Here is a 20,741-nt window from a genome sequence, read left to right as displayed (position 1 = left end):
CATCGCTCATCGGTAGCACGTGCTAGCCGCATTTTGATTTGCTCCGTATTTTTTCTTAATTTCATAGTTTAAAATCGAGTATTTTGTTTAAATTTAATTTCATTTGATAGAGAAAATTTTGACGAATTTAATGATATAATTTGTTTGCGTTAATTATTTGAAGTTAATTTTTTCTCAATTAATTTGAAGTTGATTTAATTGTAAATTCTTGTTTAATCGACAAGAGAAAGAATTTAATTTTGTAAACGTTATAGGATAACCTGTATTGTTTTATCAGACTATCAGATATAGTGACATATTTTACTGTTGAATATGTCGAAAGATAAATGCAACAAATGCAAAGTTAAAATCAAAGAAAGTAACAAAGAGTTAATTTGTTGTGGCATATGTGGTGACGGCTACCACATCAAATGTATTCCGACCGAAGCTCAAGTCTTGACAGCAGTAGTATCCGATCCAAATTTATTTTGGCTCTGCAATAGCTGCGTTTAAGACTTTAAAGAAGGTTTTAAAAAGATTTGTGATCTGCAAAAATCTCAATATGAAATAATCTGTAAACAAGAAAAGCTTACTGATGAAGTTCTTTTCGTCGTGAGTTGGCTTCAATTGACGCAAAGTTAAGCGAAATGGCCAACAAAATTGATGAATTCGGTAAGTCGGTAACAAATGTAAACACGCAGATTAAAGATGTTGAAGGGGGTTTGAAAAAGAATTGGACTGAAGTTGTAAAGGGAACCATCAAAAAAGAAGTTAAATCGACTACGGTGGCTCTGAACAATGTCGTCAAATCAATTAAAAACAACGTCGAAACAATAAACCGTGAGTGCAATGTTGTGTTATTTAGGCTCAGTGAAGCTGAAAATAAGTCTGCTGATGCTCGCAATGATGATAAAAAAATTGTTATGAATTTGCTTTCAGTGATTACAAATGATGAAATCAAGGAAAGTGATATTAAGAAAATGTACAGAATTGGCAAAAAAGGTGACAACCCACGTTCGATATTGATTGAGTTTAAAGAATAGTCTATGAAAAACATGGTAATAGAAAATCGTGTGAGGATGAAACAATTGAGTGATGAATTAAAAAATGTCAGCATAAGCCATGACTGCGTGAGAAATGTAAAAAACTGGTAGCTGAAGCAAAAGATAAACAGAAACAGGAGTCGGGAGAATTTTTGTACAGGGTGATGGGAGATCCGTCAAATTTGAGAATAATAAAAATACAGAAATATTCAATAAAAAACTAAAGCATACTAGCTCTGATTGTGCGTCTATGGTTTTCAACTCTTCTGGTAATGTCAATAAAATTAGGGTGGGTCTGTTAAACATTAGATCTTTGGGTCCAAATGTTCATGGGCTGCTCAATGATGGCTTGGATGTTTTGATGCTTACAGAAACTTGGCATAAATCATCTGATAATATTTGTCTTAGTTTGGCAAAACCACGTGATTTTAGTTTTTTGGAACAAGTTAGGCTAAATGATCCTGGGCATGGTGGTTTGGTAACGTATTCCAGAAACCACTTTAAAAATGTGTAAAAATTCCATAGCCAGTGATAATTACATTTGAAGCGATATGTTTTAAATTGACGTTACGGAAAACTTCAGTAATTTTTTTGGTGATTTATAGGCCAGGTTCTGCTCCTCCTGCTAAATTATTTTTTGAAGAATTAATTTAAGTTTTAGAACAAGTCACACTTTTATGCCCCATGGTTTGACAGTGACTGCAAAAAGGAAAAAAGAAAGAAGGTTCAGAACTACTGGTTGTTATAATGATAAAGTTGATTGGGTACTGGCAATGAAACAAAAGAATGTTTGTTACTCAGTGAAACGAAGGAGTTTTTGGTTCGCGAAAACATGTCAATTTAAAAAAATAATTCCAAATACTTATTATGGCAAACGATTAAAAAATTATTAGGAAAAGAGACAAGTGTTGAAAATAAAGTTGGTTCAATGCATAGCGCCGATGATTTTAAAAAATTTTTTGCTGACAAGTTAAAAGTGACCGAAAAGTCAACTGAATGTTTTAATTTTCCAGTTATTTCTACTAATATTATGTTTCCACTCAATCGTTTCCAGTGCTGACTGAAGAACAGATATCTAAAGTTGTTAATTCGTCACCTACGAAGTCATGCTCACTCGACCCAATACCGACGCATGTATTCAAAGAACATGCTGACTGTTTTATTGTTTACTTAACGGACTTAATCAACATGTGCTTAACGAAGGGTGTAATGCCACAGGTTTGCAAGCATGCAATTGTCACGCCAATTCTAAAGAAGACAGGATTAGATAAATTGTCAAATTTGTCTTTCGTTTATAAAATTATTGAACGTTCCGTTGAGTTAGTTTTAAATAATCATATAAATAAAAATGGTATTTGGCCTTCGCATCAATCTGGATACAGAAGGTTTCATTCGACCGAAACAGCTCTATCGGATATATTTTCTCATGTTTATTCAGCAGTTAATGTACAAAAAGTAACTTTGTTGACATTCCTGGACATGAGTTCGGCGTTCGATACTGTGAATCATAAAATCCTGCTGGACAGACTGAAATATTGTTATGGTTTAAATAAGATTGCGTTAGCGTGGTTCGAATCATTTCTTACTGGTCGGACTCAGCAGATTTCTTACTCAGGTGGTCCCTCGGAACCAATGAAACTTACGTCAGGGGTGCCTCAAGGATCTGTTCTTGGACCGATTCTTTTTAATTTGTACGTTGCAGAGATATTGGATTTACTGAATAAAGATGGTTACTATTGCCATGGGTACGCAGATGACATGCTGATTTGCGTTTCATGTTTCCCAGATGAGATGCATACCGTATTAGAGAAACTGAAAAAAACTATATCTGATGTCGGCTCGTGGCTGGGTCAAAGTAGGCTAAAGTTGAATCAGACTAAGACTCAGTTCATGTTGGCTGGTACATGGCAACAAACGTCAGCGGTTGAACCTTCATCGATTAACATCAGCATGACTGATATAAGTTTCAGTAAAACGGTTACCAATTTGGGAATTGTGATGGACTCCCGTATGACAATGGGTTCACAAGTCAGTCCATTAGTTAAAAAATGTATGTTCCAACTACGTCAATTACGTCAAGTCACAAAATCGGTAGATAGAGATACAATGACTCTATTAGTACAAGCTTTCGTCAACTCTAGATTGGATTATTTTAACAGTCTTCTATATGGCATAGCTGATAAACTGTTGTCTAAACTTCAGATGGTTCAGAATCAGGCTGCTAGAATGATATATCGCAAATTAAAATTTGATCATGCATCACCAATTCTAAAGGAGTTGCATTGGCTGAGTGTTAAACAAAGAATCATGTTCAAGTTGGGTGTAATGGTATTTAAAAGATTAAATGGTCTGGCTCCGAAATATTTAGAAGATAAGTGTATTCGAGTTTCATCTATGTCATCACATGGGCGTCTAAGGTCTGCTGATTCAAACACGCTGTATGTTAGAGATCGGAATCTGAATACAGCAGATAGAGATTTTGCAGTTGCTGGGCCTATTTTTTGGAACAGCCTACCTATCGAACTACGTATATCCGGGTTATCATTAGCTGAGTTTAGAAAACGTCTAAAGGCATACCTATTTGGTAACTCCTAGTGATCTCAACCGATGATGGCTTCGCTTTCAACATGCTTCATACGAGGAGAGCGCTGATGAGAAGCAATTATAATTGGCGCTATATAAATACAATATTTGATTTGATTTGATTTGATTTGATACATACATACATACATACATACATACATACATACATACATACATACATACACACACACATACATACATACATACATACATACATACATACATACATACATACACACATACATACATACATACATACATACATACACACAAAACATTCCATGTGGAGTGTTGTAAGCATGACAGCAACAGCGTTTCTTAAGCACTCATTGTGTTGAAAACATCGTTGTCGAACAGTCGACATTTTGTATTGTTGCGCGTGCATGTATGTATGTATGCATGTATGTATGTATTTATATATATATATATATATATATATACACACAACTACGCCGAAAATGACGAATGGTATGTCAGCAGCCTTCATTTACGTTGCCTATATCTGTCCATTAGTATCAATATTACTCAGTTCGTTACGTAATTGCTAGTAATTCGTAACTTCGTTACTAATTCACTTTTTCATTTTTTTGTTTGCTCATTCATTCATTCTTTCATTCACTCATTCATTTGTTTGTTCGTTCATTCGTTCGTTCGTTCGTTCATTCATACAAAAGCAGAAGTATACAAAGTTATAAACAAACAAGAAAAACAATCTAATACAAAGATACGCAGGCAAACATACAATCTCACACAAACACATACAAAAAAATACAAACGTACAAACGCATACACGCACAAACAAACATACATAAACACACATACACATACGAAAACAGAGAGTCACACACATATAAAAACACATACAAACATACGCAGCAAACAGAGACATACAAAAAACATCTAGAAACATACACAAACAGATACAGACATGCGAACGAAACATGCCCAAATAAGCTGAACACTAGAACTCGTCAATGGACACGTTTCGTCACTCGCTCTCCACACAGAGTGATGCGAGAAATAAAATAAGTAAATGGGTTTATAATAATTGGAAAGAGAGAGAGAGAGAGAGAGAGAGAGAGAGAGAGAGAAAGTGAGAAAAATCAAAAAAAGAGACAAAGAGAGAGACAAAGAAGGAGAGAGATGAATAAAGAGAAATAGAGAAAAAAAAACATTTATAAATAAGAAAGGCTGATAGATAAAAAGAAAGAGAAAATGGAGGCAAATAACAGATAGAGGTAGAGAGAGAGAGAGAGAGAGAGAGAGAGAGAGAGAGAGAGAGAGAGAGAGAAAGATAGAGAAAGAAAGAAGTGAAGCAGAAAAACAAAAAAAAAGAAAAAGAGAATAAAGAAAATCATCACATATAAAAACTGGAGCAGTGAAATGAACGAAATACCAAAATTTTTCCTGAGAAAGTAGAGACAAACAGACGCTTATGTGTGCAAACAAAGAATTACCAAAACAAACAAAATTGCTTATGCCTATAAATACACACATACACACACACACATGCAAACTAACAGACAAGCACACACACATATACATACTGACACACATACACACACATGAAAACTAATACACATACACACACACAGGAAAACTAATACACATACACACATATACGTACTAACACACATACATACTGATACACATACACACACAAACATACTAATTACACATGCATACTAATAATCACACAACATACTGATAAATACACGCACACATATACACACACATACAAATACAAATACACACACTCCCCGATACAAACATGCAACGAAGAAGAAAAAATGTGTATGTGAGCGTGCATCTATGTATATCTAGGAGTCCTATTTCTCTCTTTCTCTTTCTGTACAAACAAACTAACACACAAACACGGACATACAAACGAACAGACGTACAAATGAAATGACAACAGACCCATAAACTTTAGTGGTTGTAAAGTTGTCCTGCGAGCCATGAACGTATTTCAGCTGTGGAGATAAACGAACGGATGCAAAGATGGATGGATGGATAGATAGATGGATGAATGAATGGATAGATGGATGGATGGATAGATGGATGGATGAATGAATAGATTAATGGATGGATAAATAAATAGATGGACAAATTCACAATATGGATGAAAGATGGAAGAAAGGTCAGTTGGATAGTATACAAATTTAATGTTTAAATTAAAAAATTGAAAAAAATGAACAAACTTGCAATTGAATAACATAGGAATGAACAAACAAAAAAAAAGCAAATGATAGAATGAAGAAACGAATGAACAAATATATGAATAAATTGATCGTCCTCGCCATCATCATTCTTCCTGTTGTGCTAGTTAATCATAGCTACCCCATTCAACACATTACATAATGTCCATTAGGTTTCTGTGAAAGACCCAAAGCAATATATGGACATGTACAGTTGCACACAAAACTGTACACTCACCACACACACACACACACACACACTCACACAAACACACACACACGTAATAATACTCTAAGTAACGCGATACTTAGTTGTGATATTCAAATTAATTAACTTTGAATAGTAAATTTTAATGCATATATATCTCTTACTTGAATAGATCGATTTTAATTCTATTTACATAACAATAATATATACACATCCATCTACATATAAATATTAAATATATATGTGTGTGTGTATGTGTGCGTGTGTGAATGTGTGTCTGTGTAAGTTTTGTCCGTTTTGTCTAATTAACATACGTTTGATCAATTTTATCTACTTGCTTAAATTATGTAAATAAATAAACATGTAACACATTGAAATACACACACATACACATGCACACACATACACATACACACGCACACACACGCACAAACATACATACACATGCACACACATACACACGTCTACATCATTACAGTTTACGATGTACGGTAGAGCACACTTCACTTATGCATTTCATTACATAGTCAGCGAAGAATACAATGTACGTGTGAGTGTTACGTGTATGTGAGTGTATGTGTGAGTGTGTACATGTGCATGTATGTTTGGAAACTATAATCTTAAATACAAACTCACTGTCAAACATACACACATGCACGCACAAATAAACAAACACATACGCATACATACACACACATATACACGTACAAATACACACACGCACATACACACTTACATGTGTGCATTGTGCTGGTATTTATATTTCTATTATTTTTATTAGTTTGACATTTCATTGTTATTACCGCTTTTTCTGAACTTTTGATCGATATTCACACGCACATACACGCAAGGACACACACGCACACGCAAGCAGACGCAAACTCATCTACACACACACACATATTATATATATATTATATATATATATATAATATGCCCCAAACAATACCGTTATATAACATATTAAATCCATACATTTGGGTATCTCAGTAGGTTTGGTACATGCATCTACGTACTTCATATGTTTGTTTGTCTGTTATTATGTATGTTTGTTGTGTATTAATCTTTGTTGTGTTTGCAAATGACTTTATTGTCAAACTTGTGTCTATACACGCAAATGTACTTAAATGAATACATATATACGCATAGAAAGAGAGAGAGAGAGAGAGAGAGAGAGAGAGAGGGAGAGATAGTAAAGTGAACGCGTTTAGTATATAAGGATCCAGCAAGAATTGCAGTGACATTAGCTTAGTGTTAATTTGAAAATACAGATCGCTATGGTTTGTTATGTATTTTACTAGGTATATACGTATATTTTAGCGGTATTTCTATATCTAGTATATCTTTTAATATACCGTGATTTGTATTTAGGAAAAGTTTTTATTGTCGAGTATTTTTAAAGTAGTAATTTTTAATAATTTGTTATTGATTCGAGAAAATTTTTAATAGGAATATATAAAGTAACGATCAATTTTTGGACAATCAAACACGCACACAGACACACATACACAAACACACACACATACACAAACACACGTGTATATATATAAAATATTTAAATTAATTAGTCTATTTATTTGTTACAAAATTCGATAGAAAGGCCATAAAAAATGGTTATTTACATAATAACGACACTTCTATAACTAAAACATTCGGATTTATAATAATACGGACAGTAACGATAATAGCTGCAACAACAACTGGTACTACTACTACTACTACTACCACTACTACTACTGCTGCTGCTGCTGCTACCACTACTGTGCTGCTACTTCTACAAAGATAACAACAGCAATATCGGATATAGCAATAGTTGATGAAAATGATAATGAAGAAAATAATCTTGGTTCTTCATCTATGACGGTCTATCAAATTTGATTGACAGTCTCCAGCTATCATCATCATCAACAACATCAGCAACATCATTATCATCAATATAACCATCATATCATCATCAACAACATCACTATAATAATCAACAACATCATCATCCTGAACAACAACAACATCTTTATTGTTGGTACTACTAGCGTCGTCAACATTGATATTGTCATCTTTTCATTCTATAGTCACGTTATCATCATCGTCATCTTATTTTTTGTGGTAACAGCAAGCAAAAGCGTCACACAACATCATCAACAACAACAACAACAAAATTAACAACGACGTCATCATCATCAACAACAGCAACTACAACAACAACAACAGCAGCAACTACAACAACAACAACAGCATCCCGATATTTCGCTTAATTAGAACGTTTGCGAACGAAAACATGCAATATCCAAAACCGCCTCACGATATTAATACATCATTATCATCATCGCCGTCAACGAAAATACCCTCATCGTCATCGTCATCATCATCAGTTTCTTCATCATCGTCGTTATCATCACTGCTACTATCATCATTGATATCATCGTTACCACCATCTTTGCTACCATCATCTTTAGCTTCATCACTTGTATCAAAATTAATATCTAAAAAACCAACACCAACATTATCATCATCGAGGTCGTCATCGTCATCATTATCAGGATCATCAACATCATCGTCGTCGTCGTCGTCATCATCATCGTCGTCGAGATCGTTATCATCATTTCTTTATTGCGCCTTTCTGATTCTGCTAGCGACGACACTAAAACAAACGAAGGTGGCGTGCTATGACGTCACGGAAGAATCAAAAAAACTGCTCTACGAAATTGACGAAGAACTTTCGGTTGGTACTACTATTGATAATCTTTTGAAATACGTCATCACAAATGGCGGCCAGCCTGGAGATCGGTACAATTTCGCCTTGGTCTCGCTCAACAAAAACCACGAAAAATTATTTTTCTTCGATTATCACGGAAACAATACCAATGCATCATCATCATCATTTTCATATTTACCATCATCATTATCAACACCGTCATTCAGTAACAGCTTTTTAAAAGTAAGGTCAAGGTTGGACCGAGAAGTTTTATGTCCCCAGAAGGACGTCTGCCAAGTAAAGTTGGAAGTGGAGGTCACCGGGATAAGGTCATCTAAGGTCAGAAAAGGTCGAGAGGTCAAACAGATTCGTCATGTTGATAACGATGACGATGCTCTTGTTAATGAAACTAAATTCAGAAATGGCGTAGGCACTGATAATGATAATGGTGTTGATGCTAATAGTGATGGCAGTCACAATTTCGGTGTCAGCGATTACGATAGTGGTGACGTCATGTCCTCTACTACTTCTACTAACCCCACCACTGATAGTCGTATTGGAATTGATGATGATGATGATGATGGTGGTGGTGGTGGTGGTTCGGCGGATGAAGAAGAAAAAGAAGAAGGAAAAAGAATGTATGTTAGGAATAATGATTATAGATCGCGGCCGAAAGACGTGAAAAATGAAGAGAGTCCAAATGTGGCTTCCGTTAAATTAGAGCAGCATGAAAAACGTCGGCGTCTTCATCATCATCTTCCTGATCTTCATCATCATCGTTCTCATCTTCATCATCATCGTTCTCATCTTCATCATCATCGTTCTCATCTTCATCATCGTCGTCAGCGTCATCATCATAACAATCACTCGCGTAATCAACTTTTGTCTCGTCATATCTATGATTATGGTCAGGGTCGTGACGATCGTCAGCCACAAAATCGATCACAATCTGGCAAACATCATCACTTTCATCTTGCTTCACAGCGTACAGGGGATCAAAATCAACACCAACGACCTCTTCATCCTTATCATCATTCTACTAGAGACCAGTTTCATCCTTCTCAACATCAACAACAACAAATTCATCACCAACAAAGTCATCAACAACAGCCGCAGAAACATCAACGACGACGACGAAGCGATTATTCAAATCACGCAACCGTCCACAATGGTTCAACAAACGAACTCATCAATCTCAGAAACGTTGACGAGCGACAGGATGCAAAGCTCATCCAAAAATATTACAACAATCACGAAACCAACAACAACAGCAACAACATCAACAACAACAACAACGACATCAACATCAGCAACAACATCAACAACAATGAAACTAGCAACAACGATAGCAGCAATAAGCTCAACAATGAAGTCATCAAACAGAGAGTGAAGAGGAATCATTATTTTCAAATAATCGAAGTCAGCATCATCATCCATGACGTTAACGACAACCCACCAATTTTCTTTCCAGATGAAACTTCAGACGAAGACTCATCTTACTCGATTGGGGAAGTTCCAACAAAATGGGAAAACGAAACTCTACTTTTACTTTCGATAAATATCTTGGAAAATTTACCACCCGGACGCAAGGTACCTATACCATGCTACGTGGAAGATCCTGATTGGTTAGATGCCGTTTCAGGAAAGGCAATTAAGTTTGACCAATCAGGAAATTGCTCAAATCTTCTGGGTTTCTATGCAGAAAGTGAAAGCGAAACTTCCTATGCAAAACGTACTAAACGTAATTTCCCTGAACAAGACAGGCAGCAATATCTTATGCAAAATATTCTGGATGTGAACGCTTTTCAAATTATGCAACAGGAACATCTCAAAGAACATCATCAACAGAATAAAAAACACCGAACGATTCGTGCAACACCGTCATCAACCACGTCACATATGTTTCTGACAGTTCTGGAAAATTTGGACCGAGAAACTGATGATCACTGCTCTATGGATATCGTCGCAAGGGACAGCGATGACAACTATTCAAAAACCCTGCGTCTCGTCATTAATTTTGACGACGTGAATGACAACCGACCGAAATTTGAATCCGATGTCATAAGAATTGAAATAGAGGAAGATAGGCAGCCATCGCCTAACAAACCTCTCATGTTCGTCAAGGCCACTGATCTAGATTCTGGAGAACATGGTTTGTTTAATACGATTGATTCTAATTTTTATTTATCGTTAAATTTTTGTGTGTTTATTTGAAAAAATGAATGAAATGAATATTTTTCGAAACAGTTTAATTTTTTAATTTTTAGGCAGAATCATTTATTCTTTTTCCCGAGCCACCCAATCAGCGTTGGGAAAATTTTTCCGCATCGATTCCGACACGGGAGCAATTTATTTGAAAACGCGACTGAACACTCCAGAGGCGACGGCAGGTTTGTCCAATCTTCAGTCGATCCCATCCGTGAAAACCCTTGAAGACCAACACGTTTCCGGCAGCAAACCACAACAACTCGATGACCGATCCACAAGGGGATTTGTACTGAAGATCACAGCATCAAACCCAACGCACGGTCAAACATCTCAAGCGGAAGTCATCGTCGCCATTCGTGATGTCAACGACAACGCTCCCAGCATACGCGTGTCGCCGGAATTAATTGAAATAACGGAAGAACAATCGGAGGTTGGGGTGGCGGTAGGGCACATCACGGTCGATGACCTTGACACCGGCGATAACGGTAAAACTGATTGCGGGTTTGCAACATCCGGCCACTCATCAACGCAACAAGGTGTTGAATCTGCTGACGAGTTGTTGCGCTTGTCACGTGTCAACCAAAAAATTTATCGAATTTTCACGGGGAAGAAGTTAGACAGAGAGAAGACGGCACAGCACAGAGTTGTGCTCTTCTGTTGGGATTACGGCTACCCGGCCAGTCTGAATACATCCCGAGAAATCGTCATCCGAGTACTGGACATCAACGACAACATTCCCAACTTCCTTCAGAGTTCATACAGCGCGGACGTAGAGGAGAACAACAACGAAGGATCTGCCGTCTTGAAAGTGTCAGCTGTTGATATAGACGAGGGTCCTAATGCAGAAATTACGTACAGCATTGTAAACGTCAGTCATGAGGCTGGGGCTGACGTGAAGCAAAGGAAAAGTCATTCATCTCAGAACATCGGCGATAAGGAAACAGGGGCTGACATTGAGTTTGTTAGTAACAACGATGATGACAACAACGATGACGATGATGACAACGAAAAAAATAAAGAGACCACGACTTCATATTCAAATAATGCACTCTTGCACTTCAAAGAGGAAGACGACATTTCTAATTTTGACGACGTTCTCAGCTCTTTTACACTGGACCAAACAACAGGAACTTTATATGCAAAACGACATTTCGATTACGAAACAACAAAATACTTCAAATTTTTTGTCCTAGCAACTGACAATGCGCAAAAAATTGGTGGCAAGCCGTTAAGCAGCAAGGCTCTGGTAATAATAAACATTCAAGACGCAAACGATGAAAGTCCGAAATTTTCAAAAGACAGATATGAATTTACGATTTCTGAAAATGCTCCGATGAAAACCGAAGTCGGTGTCTTGCAGGTAACCGATGCAGATGAAACAGCAAAATTTTCTCGCTTCAACTTAACGATCGAATCTTCCTTTCCACCGAGCTCTTCAAGTGACGGAAGCGGAAGTGGCTTCTTCCAACTGGAACCACAAACAGGCGTCATCTGGACTACGCGAACTCTCGATCGTGAACAGTACGCCGTTCATCATTTGTGGTTGGTAGCTCGAAACACAGCTTCTCCATATTTGAGTGGAACTGCTCACGTGATCGTGCACGTGACGGACACAAACGACAACGCCCCACTCATTGAATACCCTTCGCACGATAACTACACGGTGCATGTGGACTGTGCCTTAGAACCTGGAGCACCTGTTGCTAGGATACGAGCTAGAGACGCCGACCTCGGAGAGAACGCTTCTTTGGATTACAGTGTTGCTAAAGGTAACGAACTCGGTCTGATTGAAGTGGATGGTAAGAGAGGGCTGGTGTCGCTGGTGGTCTACCCGCTGGAGGTGGCCTTCAGGCGACATCACGCACAGAACAACAACTACAACAACGACAATGACGACAGCCACATTAACCACGATATTTCATTCAAACATTTCAACAAGTCATCCAGCAAAAACAACATTGACGACGTCATCACGCTGTTGAGTGACGTCACGTTCGTCGTGAAGGACAACGGAAGTCCATCAAAATCAGCAGAAACTCGAATGTTGTTGGTTGTTGCAAATTGTTCGAAGGTGAATAAAAACTCAAAAAACAATCAACAGACTTCATCTGGAAATAACTATTTCAGCTTCTTTGAAAATTTATTTAGCGCCGAATCTTCAAAAGAATTATTTTCCCGTCACGAAGTCATCATCTCGTTAAGTGCAATCTTCCTGGCTATCATCCTAGTCATCATCTTGTTAGTCGTTTGCGTGAAGGCGAAGAAGCGATCGCGAAATAACAGCACCGTCATGAACAACAACAATGGCGACATTCCAAATAATTCAAAACTACTTGTTGTCACCAACACAACACATACATTCCTGCCAAAAAACAACACCAGTCATCACATCCGGTCAATAACGGAAACGGAAACATCTACTTCCGGCAGCAGCAGCCATACTGCAAACAATCATCGCACGTCAATGGCGCCAAGGACGATAATGTTAAAAACGAACGTCTACTTATGCTGGGAGGAAACAAAATGGTAGACGATGACGTCAGCAAATTTCCGGTGGGCAGTCATCACGTGATGTTGGGCGGCAATCACTCGTACCATGACTCTCCGACGTTGGAAAAATATCAGAACGGATTGCAGAGTTTTTCGGTTAGTTGTGTATGATGGCGATGACGTGAAGATGACGACGACGACGATGCTAATGATGACGATAAATGCAATTAAACAAATATACAGATATAAACAAATACACACACAAACATACACACATAGACAAACACACAAACAAATACACGAACATAAAAATAAATCTAAACAAACAAACAAACCAGCCGACCATCCAAAGCAACCAAGACAGTCTATCGAGACTGAAAAGTTCCCTATTGCAACAGAAACAACAGCAGCAGGGCGACACACACTCAACAAACTCCTCAACATTTCAACAGCAGCAACAACAATGTTGCCAACAGCAGCAACAAATTTGTAAATCGCAACACAGCAGTAGCAACTCGAATTGCAACACGTTCCAGAGAAATAACTTGAGACCTAGCCTGAAATTGTTGCAGCAGGAGATATCGGCCAACGAGCAGAGGAAACATAGTGCAGTTTCCAATACGGAGGTTTGCCTAATTTTTTGTTTTCATCATTATTATGATTATTATTATTATGATTATTATTATGATTATTATTATTATTATTATTATTATTATTATTATTATTATTATTATTATTATTATTATTATTGCTCTTGATAAAGGTTCATGGGCTTATAATTTGTTCATACAAACACTCACCTTCGTAGGTCAACCGTCTGCTAGACATCCTAAAAAGCAACCACGACGAGCAGCATCAGCTCCAAGGCCTCACTTCTGACTGGCCCCACATCGACGACTTCAACCAATCAGACATCATCTGGGGTCCCAGCGTAGATGACGTCATCGACGATGATGGAGATGACGTCATCGATGGCGATGACGTCGTGTACATGAGTGGCAGGCAGATGATGTTGAACAAGGGAGGAGCTAGCTAAGTTATGATGATGATGATCACGATGCTGCTGCTGCTGATGATGATGATGATCACGATGAGGATCATTATCATGATTTCAAAAACTGTTTAATCCTAAATCTCGTTGCAATTATAAATGGTGTAAATATATTTTGAATCTTCTATATGTACAGTAAATATTGTCCTCGTGTAGGTATTGAAAAATAAAACTTTTAATTATTATTATTATTTATTATTAAAATTATTATTATTTATTATTATTTATTTGTTTGTTTATTTATTTATTTTGTTTTTGTCACTATTTCATCAAAAAATCTGTAATTTGTGAATTATTTATTTCTTGTTTTATCGGTTTTTTGTTTGACTTTTTCACAAAAATTCAAACAATTCCTAGCCAAAAGAACAATCAATTAAATAGAAATGAATTTTAAAAAATAAAAAACATATAATAATAATTATTATTATTATTTATTACTATAATTATAACAAAAATTATGTATTATGCAACATAATAATAACAATAATTACTATTATTATTTGTATTATTATTTGTATTACTCATTCATATGTGATACAAAATCGGATGGACACATTCAATCATTTTCATTAAAATTTCATCACCAGCGTCATCACACCATCAGGTTATTTTTCTCCAAGGCTTTCCACGCAGCCCTCCAAAATACCCCTTTCAAATATTTCAACAGCCTAGGCAAAATTTTCTCGCAAAGTTGTTAAGATTCGTTTTCAATATTACCTCAGGGAGGCGTGCAACGACGATGAAGAAATAAAAAAAGGGGATAGATGGATAGGGAAAATATACAAATTCCAGGCAGAGATGCGGCAAATACACAAACGAAGATATGCAGATACACAAACAAAATTACATACAAAATTACATACACAACACATCGATGTACACAAAGACACATGCAAAGATACGTACCAAGATACGTACAAAGATACATAAACAATGTTACACAAACTATGAGAAATATTCATACATAGATACGTTCAGACTACCATATGCACAAGCCAGATATACAAATGTATGTATCTAGACACACATACACACACAAATACACAGTTTTTACACACACACACACACAACACTCGTACTAGCACATAGGCAAACATTCACACACGAAAAAGTATTCAACAAATGAGTAAATACCCACATGCTAATACGCACATATGGGGGCGTACATACACACACACGCACACACGCTTGCACACACATTTAATTCATTCGGTCATTCATTCATTCATTTGCTCGTTCGTTCATTCATTCAGTCATTCGTCGTAATATTAATTGAAGAAGCATTATGTAGTTCATTGTATGATTTATTTTTCAACAAATGGTAAAATGATTTTTATATTGATCTTTTTTTGTTGTTGAATTTCGGTCTTAAATTTTTTTTATCCTCATCTGATCGAATGATCAAATATTACAAACATTTATTCATCCATCCATTCATTCATTCATTCATACATTCATTCATTCATTCATTCATTCATACGTTTATTCATTCATTTATTTATTTATATTTTTCACGAACTGCTGGTTTACAGTCTGCAGAGTTTGATAAGTTTTTTATGCATGCAAAACAAAGACATTATAAGAATACAACGCAAACAAACACAACAACACAAACAACAACACAACGAAACAAAAAACACAAACAACAACGAAACAAACAACACAAACAAACAACACAAACAGAGAATCCAAACAACACAAACAAACACAACGGCACAAACAAACGCAACAACACAAACAACAACACAATGAAGAACATAGCAACATTAACAATAGCCAATGTATTATGCAAACAAGCGCATTCTTCAATGATATTTAATTAAAATAACACACACACAAATACACACACTCACACACACACACACACATATATATATATATATATATATATAATGTATATAAATATTATTTTATTGATATTAATGTAACCAATGTATTAAATTGTATTGAATTGTATTAAATGACATGAAATTTTCTTTGGCGCTTTATATCTCTTTGTCTCATTGTTGTTGTTATTATTATTATTATTTATTATTTATTATTATTTAGTTTTATTATTGTTGTTGTTGTTATAAAAAAAAGTATTGTTGCGTAATTTAAAACATTTTGTTATGTCAATACTGTAATTGTTAATATTACTACTACCAATAATAATACTACTACTACTACTGCTGCTACTGCTACTGCTGCTACCACTACTGCTACTTCTACTATTTTTACATTATTACTACTACTACTACTATAAATACGACAGCTGCTATTACTACTTCTATTATTATTACTACTACAATTCAATTACTTCTGTTTTTTTTTTTACTAAAAGTATCCCAACTTAAAAAGAAAATATTAAAAAAATGAATCATCATACTTTAATAAAAAGCTTATTATTTTGTGAAGAGTTAGTTGCTTTCTTTTACACCCACACACACACACCACACACACACACACACACACACACACACACACACACATACTTACATACACACATACGTATGTTCGTGGTTATACAGTATCAGCAGACACCGTTATTATAGTCGAACTGACTGTACCGTATGAGGCTAACATAGCAGCAAATTACGCTATAAAAACAGCCAAGTATGAAGAGGTGTCGTTGGTTGTTCAGTGTAGAACTTTTTGAAGGATTTGGGTTTGGCAGGTAAAAGACGATCAATTTGTGTGAAGAACAAACATAGGAGGGCATACAGCCGAACAAGCATCTAATGGATATGGCCATGTAGGGGAAAAAGGAATGCGAGTTCAAATAGTTAACAGACGAGCTTGTGTGCACTCAACACTCCCAGAATCGGCACAGCGTGTTACTTGGCTCGTCGATATAACTCGCATCGTGATATGTTTATATGTGAACTGTCTGGCGCGCCTGCACATTTTTTCAGGATGAAATGAGGTGATTTCAAAGCGAGGCAAATTGTTTGTTCAGCAAGATACACCCAACTGATTTCTGGATTTGGCCCTGTTTCACGAGAGGTGAAATGGTTAAGATGCCTGTTGCTGTTGTTGCAGTGTCTGGCTTCAATCGCGTAAAGATTCCCAAGATTTATGTGTGAACAGAGGGAGAGAGAGAGAGAGAAGGAGAGAGAGAGAGAAGAAGGGAGAGAGAAGAGAGAGAGAGAGAAAAGAAGAGAGAGATAAAGTAAAAGAGAAAGATTGTGCATTAATACTATGCAGTATAAATACATATGTATATATGTATATACATATATATATATATATATATATATATACTTTTATATGATGATAATATTTTTTTTACTTCTTACAGATGGAATAAGATATTTTGATTAAGATTTGGTCAGGAGCAAAAACTGAACTAATAAATGACTCCGATGAGACAGAAATGGAAAACTAATAATAGAAGCGTGTGCGTGTGTGTGTGTTTGTTTGAGTGTGTGTGTGTATACGTACGTGCATGTTTGTGTATGTATGTGTGTATTTTTTATGGTAAATGCGTCTAAACGTGTTTTATGAATTTATAGGTAAATAAATGAATGAATGAATGATAAGCAATTGAATGAATAAATTAATAAATGAATGAATAAATGAATGAATGAATGAATGAATGATAAACAATTGAATGAATAAATTGATAGATGAATGAATAAATGAAAGAACTTGTAAATGTATGAATAAAAGAGCGAATGAAGGAATAAATGGATGAATGCTAGGCGTTTATGCGGGCGAGCAAATGAGGAACATGTGTCATCAAACAAATTCATGCATAAATACATTATAAGGTCTGCTAGTCATGATTATGACGATGATGATTATGATGACGATGATGATGATAGTGACGTCGATATTTAATAAAACAAGCAATCAGCTGTCCACTCCAAACTACCAAGGTAAACATTCACGCATGATGATGATGATTACGATGATAATGAGAATGATGATAAGGGTGATGACAAGGATGATGATGATGACGGTTATAACGTGATGAGAATGATAGTGGTGACGATGATGATGATGATGATGTTGATGATGATGATGATTACGACGATGACGATGACGATAATGATGACGACAACTTTAATAATAACAACGGAAATAAGGCAATTAATAATAATAAACCCACGCACACATACACAACACTACAAACACAAACCTACACACACGCGCGCACACATACACGCACACACATTCTACACTTATATTTTGAAATTTACAAAAAAGGTTAAAGGAGCGAAATGACGTCATCATCAATCATAGAATAATAAGCATAAGAAAAGAACAAACCAAAAAACAAACATAATTTGGTACTGTGGTTCAAATACCTTTTTTATTATTATTTTATTATTATTATTTTTCGCCGAGAAAGAGAGATAGAGAGGGAGAGAAAAAAAGAGAGAGAGAATAGAGAGAGAGAGAATAGAGAGAGAGAGAGAGAGAAAAGAGGGTAGTAACGAGTGACAATTTGATAACATGAATATACAATTAGACCTTTTAACGTGAAGTGCATTAACAGTAGCACATCATCATCATAACCGAAATCATCATCGTCATCGTAATCATCGTAATCATTACGACTTTCCTCTCTCTTTCTTTCTCTCTCTCCTCTTTCTCTCTCTCCTCTTTCTCTCTCCTCTTTCTCTCTCTCTCTCTCTCTCTCTCTCATCATAATCATCATAATCCTCATCAACAATAACGCCATCTTCGTCGTCGTCGTCGGCACCACTTTGGCCCATTTGTAGCAAGGAATAAAATTTTCATGATGCAAACCAGCCTCGAATTGACTGCCGAAATACCATTGCGTCAAACAAACACACGCACGCACATACACACATACACACACTCATACACTACATACACACATTCATACACTACACACACACACTCATACACTACACACACACACTCAAACACACACACACAGATAAATACACACCCACATACAGATATATACACACTCGAATACATGATAAAGTTATAATGATAACGTTTAATACACACTCGAATATATGATTAAGTTATAACATTTATTAAAAAATGGATGATAGATTAAAAAAAATTGGGTGGATGATGAAATGAAAGATCAAATTAAGATAGAGATAGAGAGAGAAAGAGAGAATGAGAGAGAGAGAGAGAGAGAGAGAGAGAGAAATCAGATTATGTGAAATAAACTGATGACTATATCAATCGTAAATTTAATTATAAATTTAATAAACTGTCAACTGATCGACAATGCAATCAGGCATTTAATCAGCAACATACAAGCAGCATTAATCATACACTCTTGGAGCCATCAATCAACTGATTAAGAACGTTTCAAGACACTACACACACACACACACTACACACGCACACACACAAACATAAACTGAAACACATAAACACACACGCGCACACACACACGCGCACACACACACACAACATACACACGCGCATACACACGCATGTAAAGCACAATACAAGTAAGTACAAAAAGTACATTTTAATCTAAAACACAACTTCAATTTCCTTTGAAACTTCGCGAGACTTGTTAACTTGGGATCGCTTGGGATTTGAACCCGGAGCATTGAAGTGTCAACAGAAACATCATGCCCCTCAATCACCCACACATATACACACACACATACACACACACATACAAACGAAACTCTTTATAATAGGCAGTTACTTCATGGTGCATGCTTATAACGTTAAGATGACATTAAACTGTCGAATGGTCATTAGACGATAATAAAAGTTATATGGCCGAATCATATTAATTTATTTTTCAAAATATACGACAAATTTATCCTAATATCGAAATTTAGAAAAAATATGGTTTTACTCTCGAAGTGTATTGTTTTCAGTTGCACATACACACGGACACACACAAAAACTCACACATGCACGCACAGGTAGACAAACATGCAAACACAAAACTTATATTCTATATGTGCATGTTTTGCCAAAATGAACATGTATAGAGCAAACAATGCCAGAAAGAAATGAAACGCAGAAGACAATGACAAAAATACAGAAACTTATTCACTCAAACATTCAAACATTCATTCATTCATTCATTCATTCATTCATTCATTCATTCATTCATTCATTCATTCATTCATTCATTCATTCATTCATTCATTCACTCACTCATTTATTCATTCATTCATTCATTCATTGATTCAGTCAGTCATTCATTCTTTCATTCCTTCATTCATTCATTCAGTCAGGCAGCCAGTCAGTCAGTCAGTCAGTCATTCATATTTATATACGACTCAGTAAACCAGACTGCATTGTTTTAAAAAATGATGGCGATATTTATAATGAAAAACGTAATTGC

General features: G+C 35.9%; 2 protein-coding genes across 2 annotated transcripts; both read left to right on the top strand.

Annotated features, from left to right (window-relative positions):
* Positions 1-626: 626 nt before the first annotated feature.
* Positions 627-1,246, top strand: HELRODRAFT_163700 (hypothetical protein; the record flags this gene model as incomplete). The annotated part of the gene is made up of 2 exons (XM_009027500.1): positions 627-981; positions 1,134-1,246. The coding sequence occupies 2 exons, from the start codon at positions 627-629 to the stop codon at positions 1,244-1,246; spliced, it is 468 nt and encodes a 155-aa protein (XP_009025748.1).
* A 10,254-nt stretch (positions 1,247-11,500) lies between these two features.
* On the top strand, positions 11,501-12,733 carry HELRODRAFT_150274 (hypothetical protein; the record flags this gene model as incomplete). Its single annotated transcript, XM_009027499.1, has 2 exons — positions 11,501-11,773; positions 11,978-12,733. Coding segments are annotated over 2 exons (1,029 nt in total), but the record flags the coding sequence as incomplete, so codon positions are not given.
* Positions 12,734-20,741: the final 8,008 nt, after the last annotated feature.

Source organism: Helobdella robusta (assembly GCF_000326865.2).
Source record: "Helobdella robusta unplaced genomic scaffold HELROscaffold_5, whole genome shotgun sequence".
Classification (NCBI taxonomy): domain Eukaryota; kingdom Metazoa; phylum Annelida; class Clitellata; order Rhynchobdellida; family Glossiphoniidae; genus Helobdella; species Helobdella robusta.
Note: the sequence above shows the minus strand (reverse complement) of the source record. Positions and strands in the feature narration are given on the sequence as shown.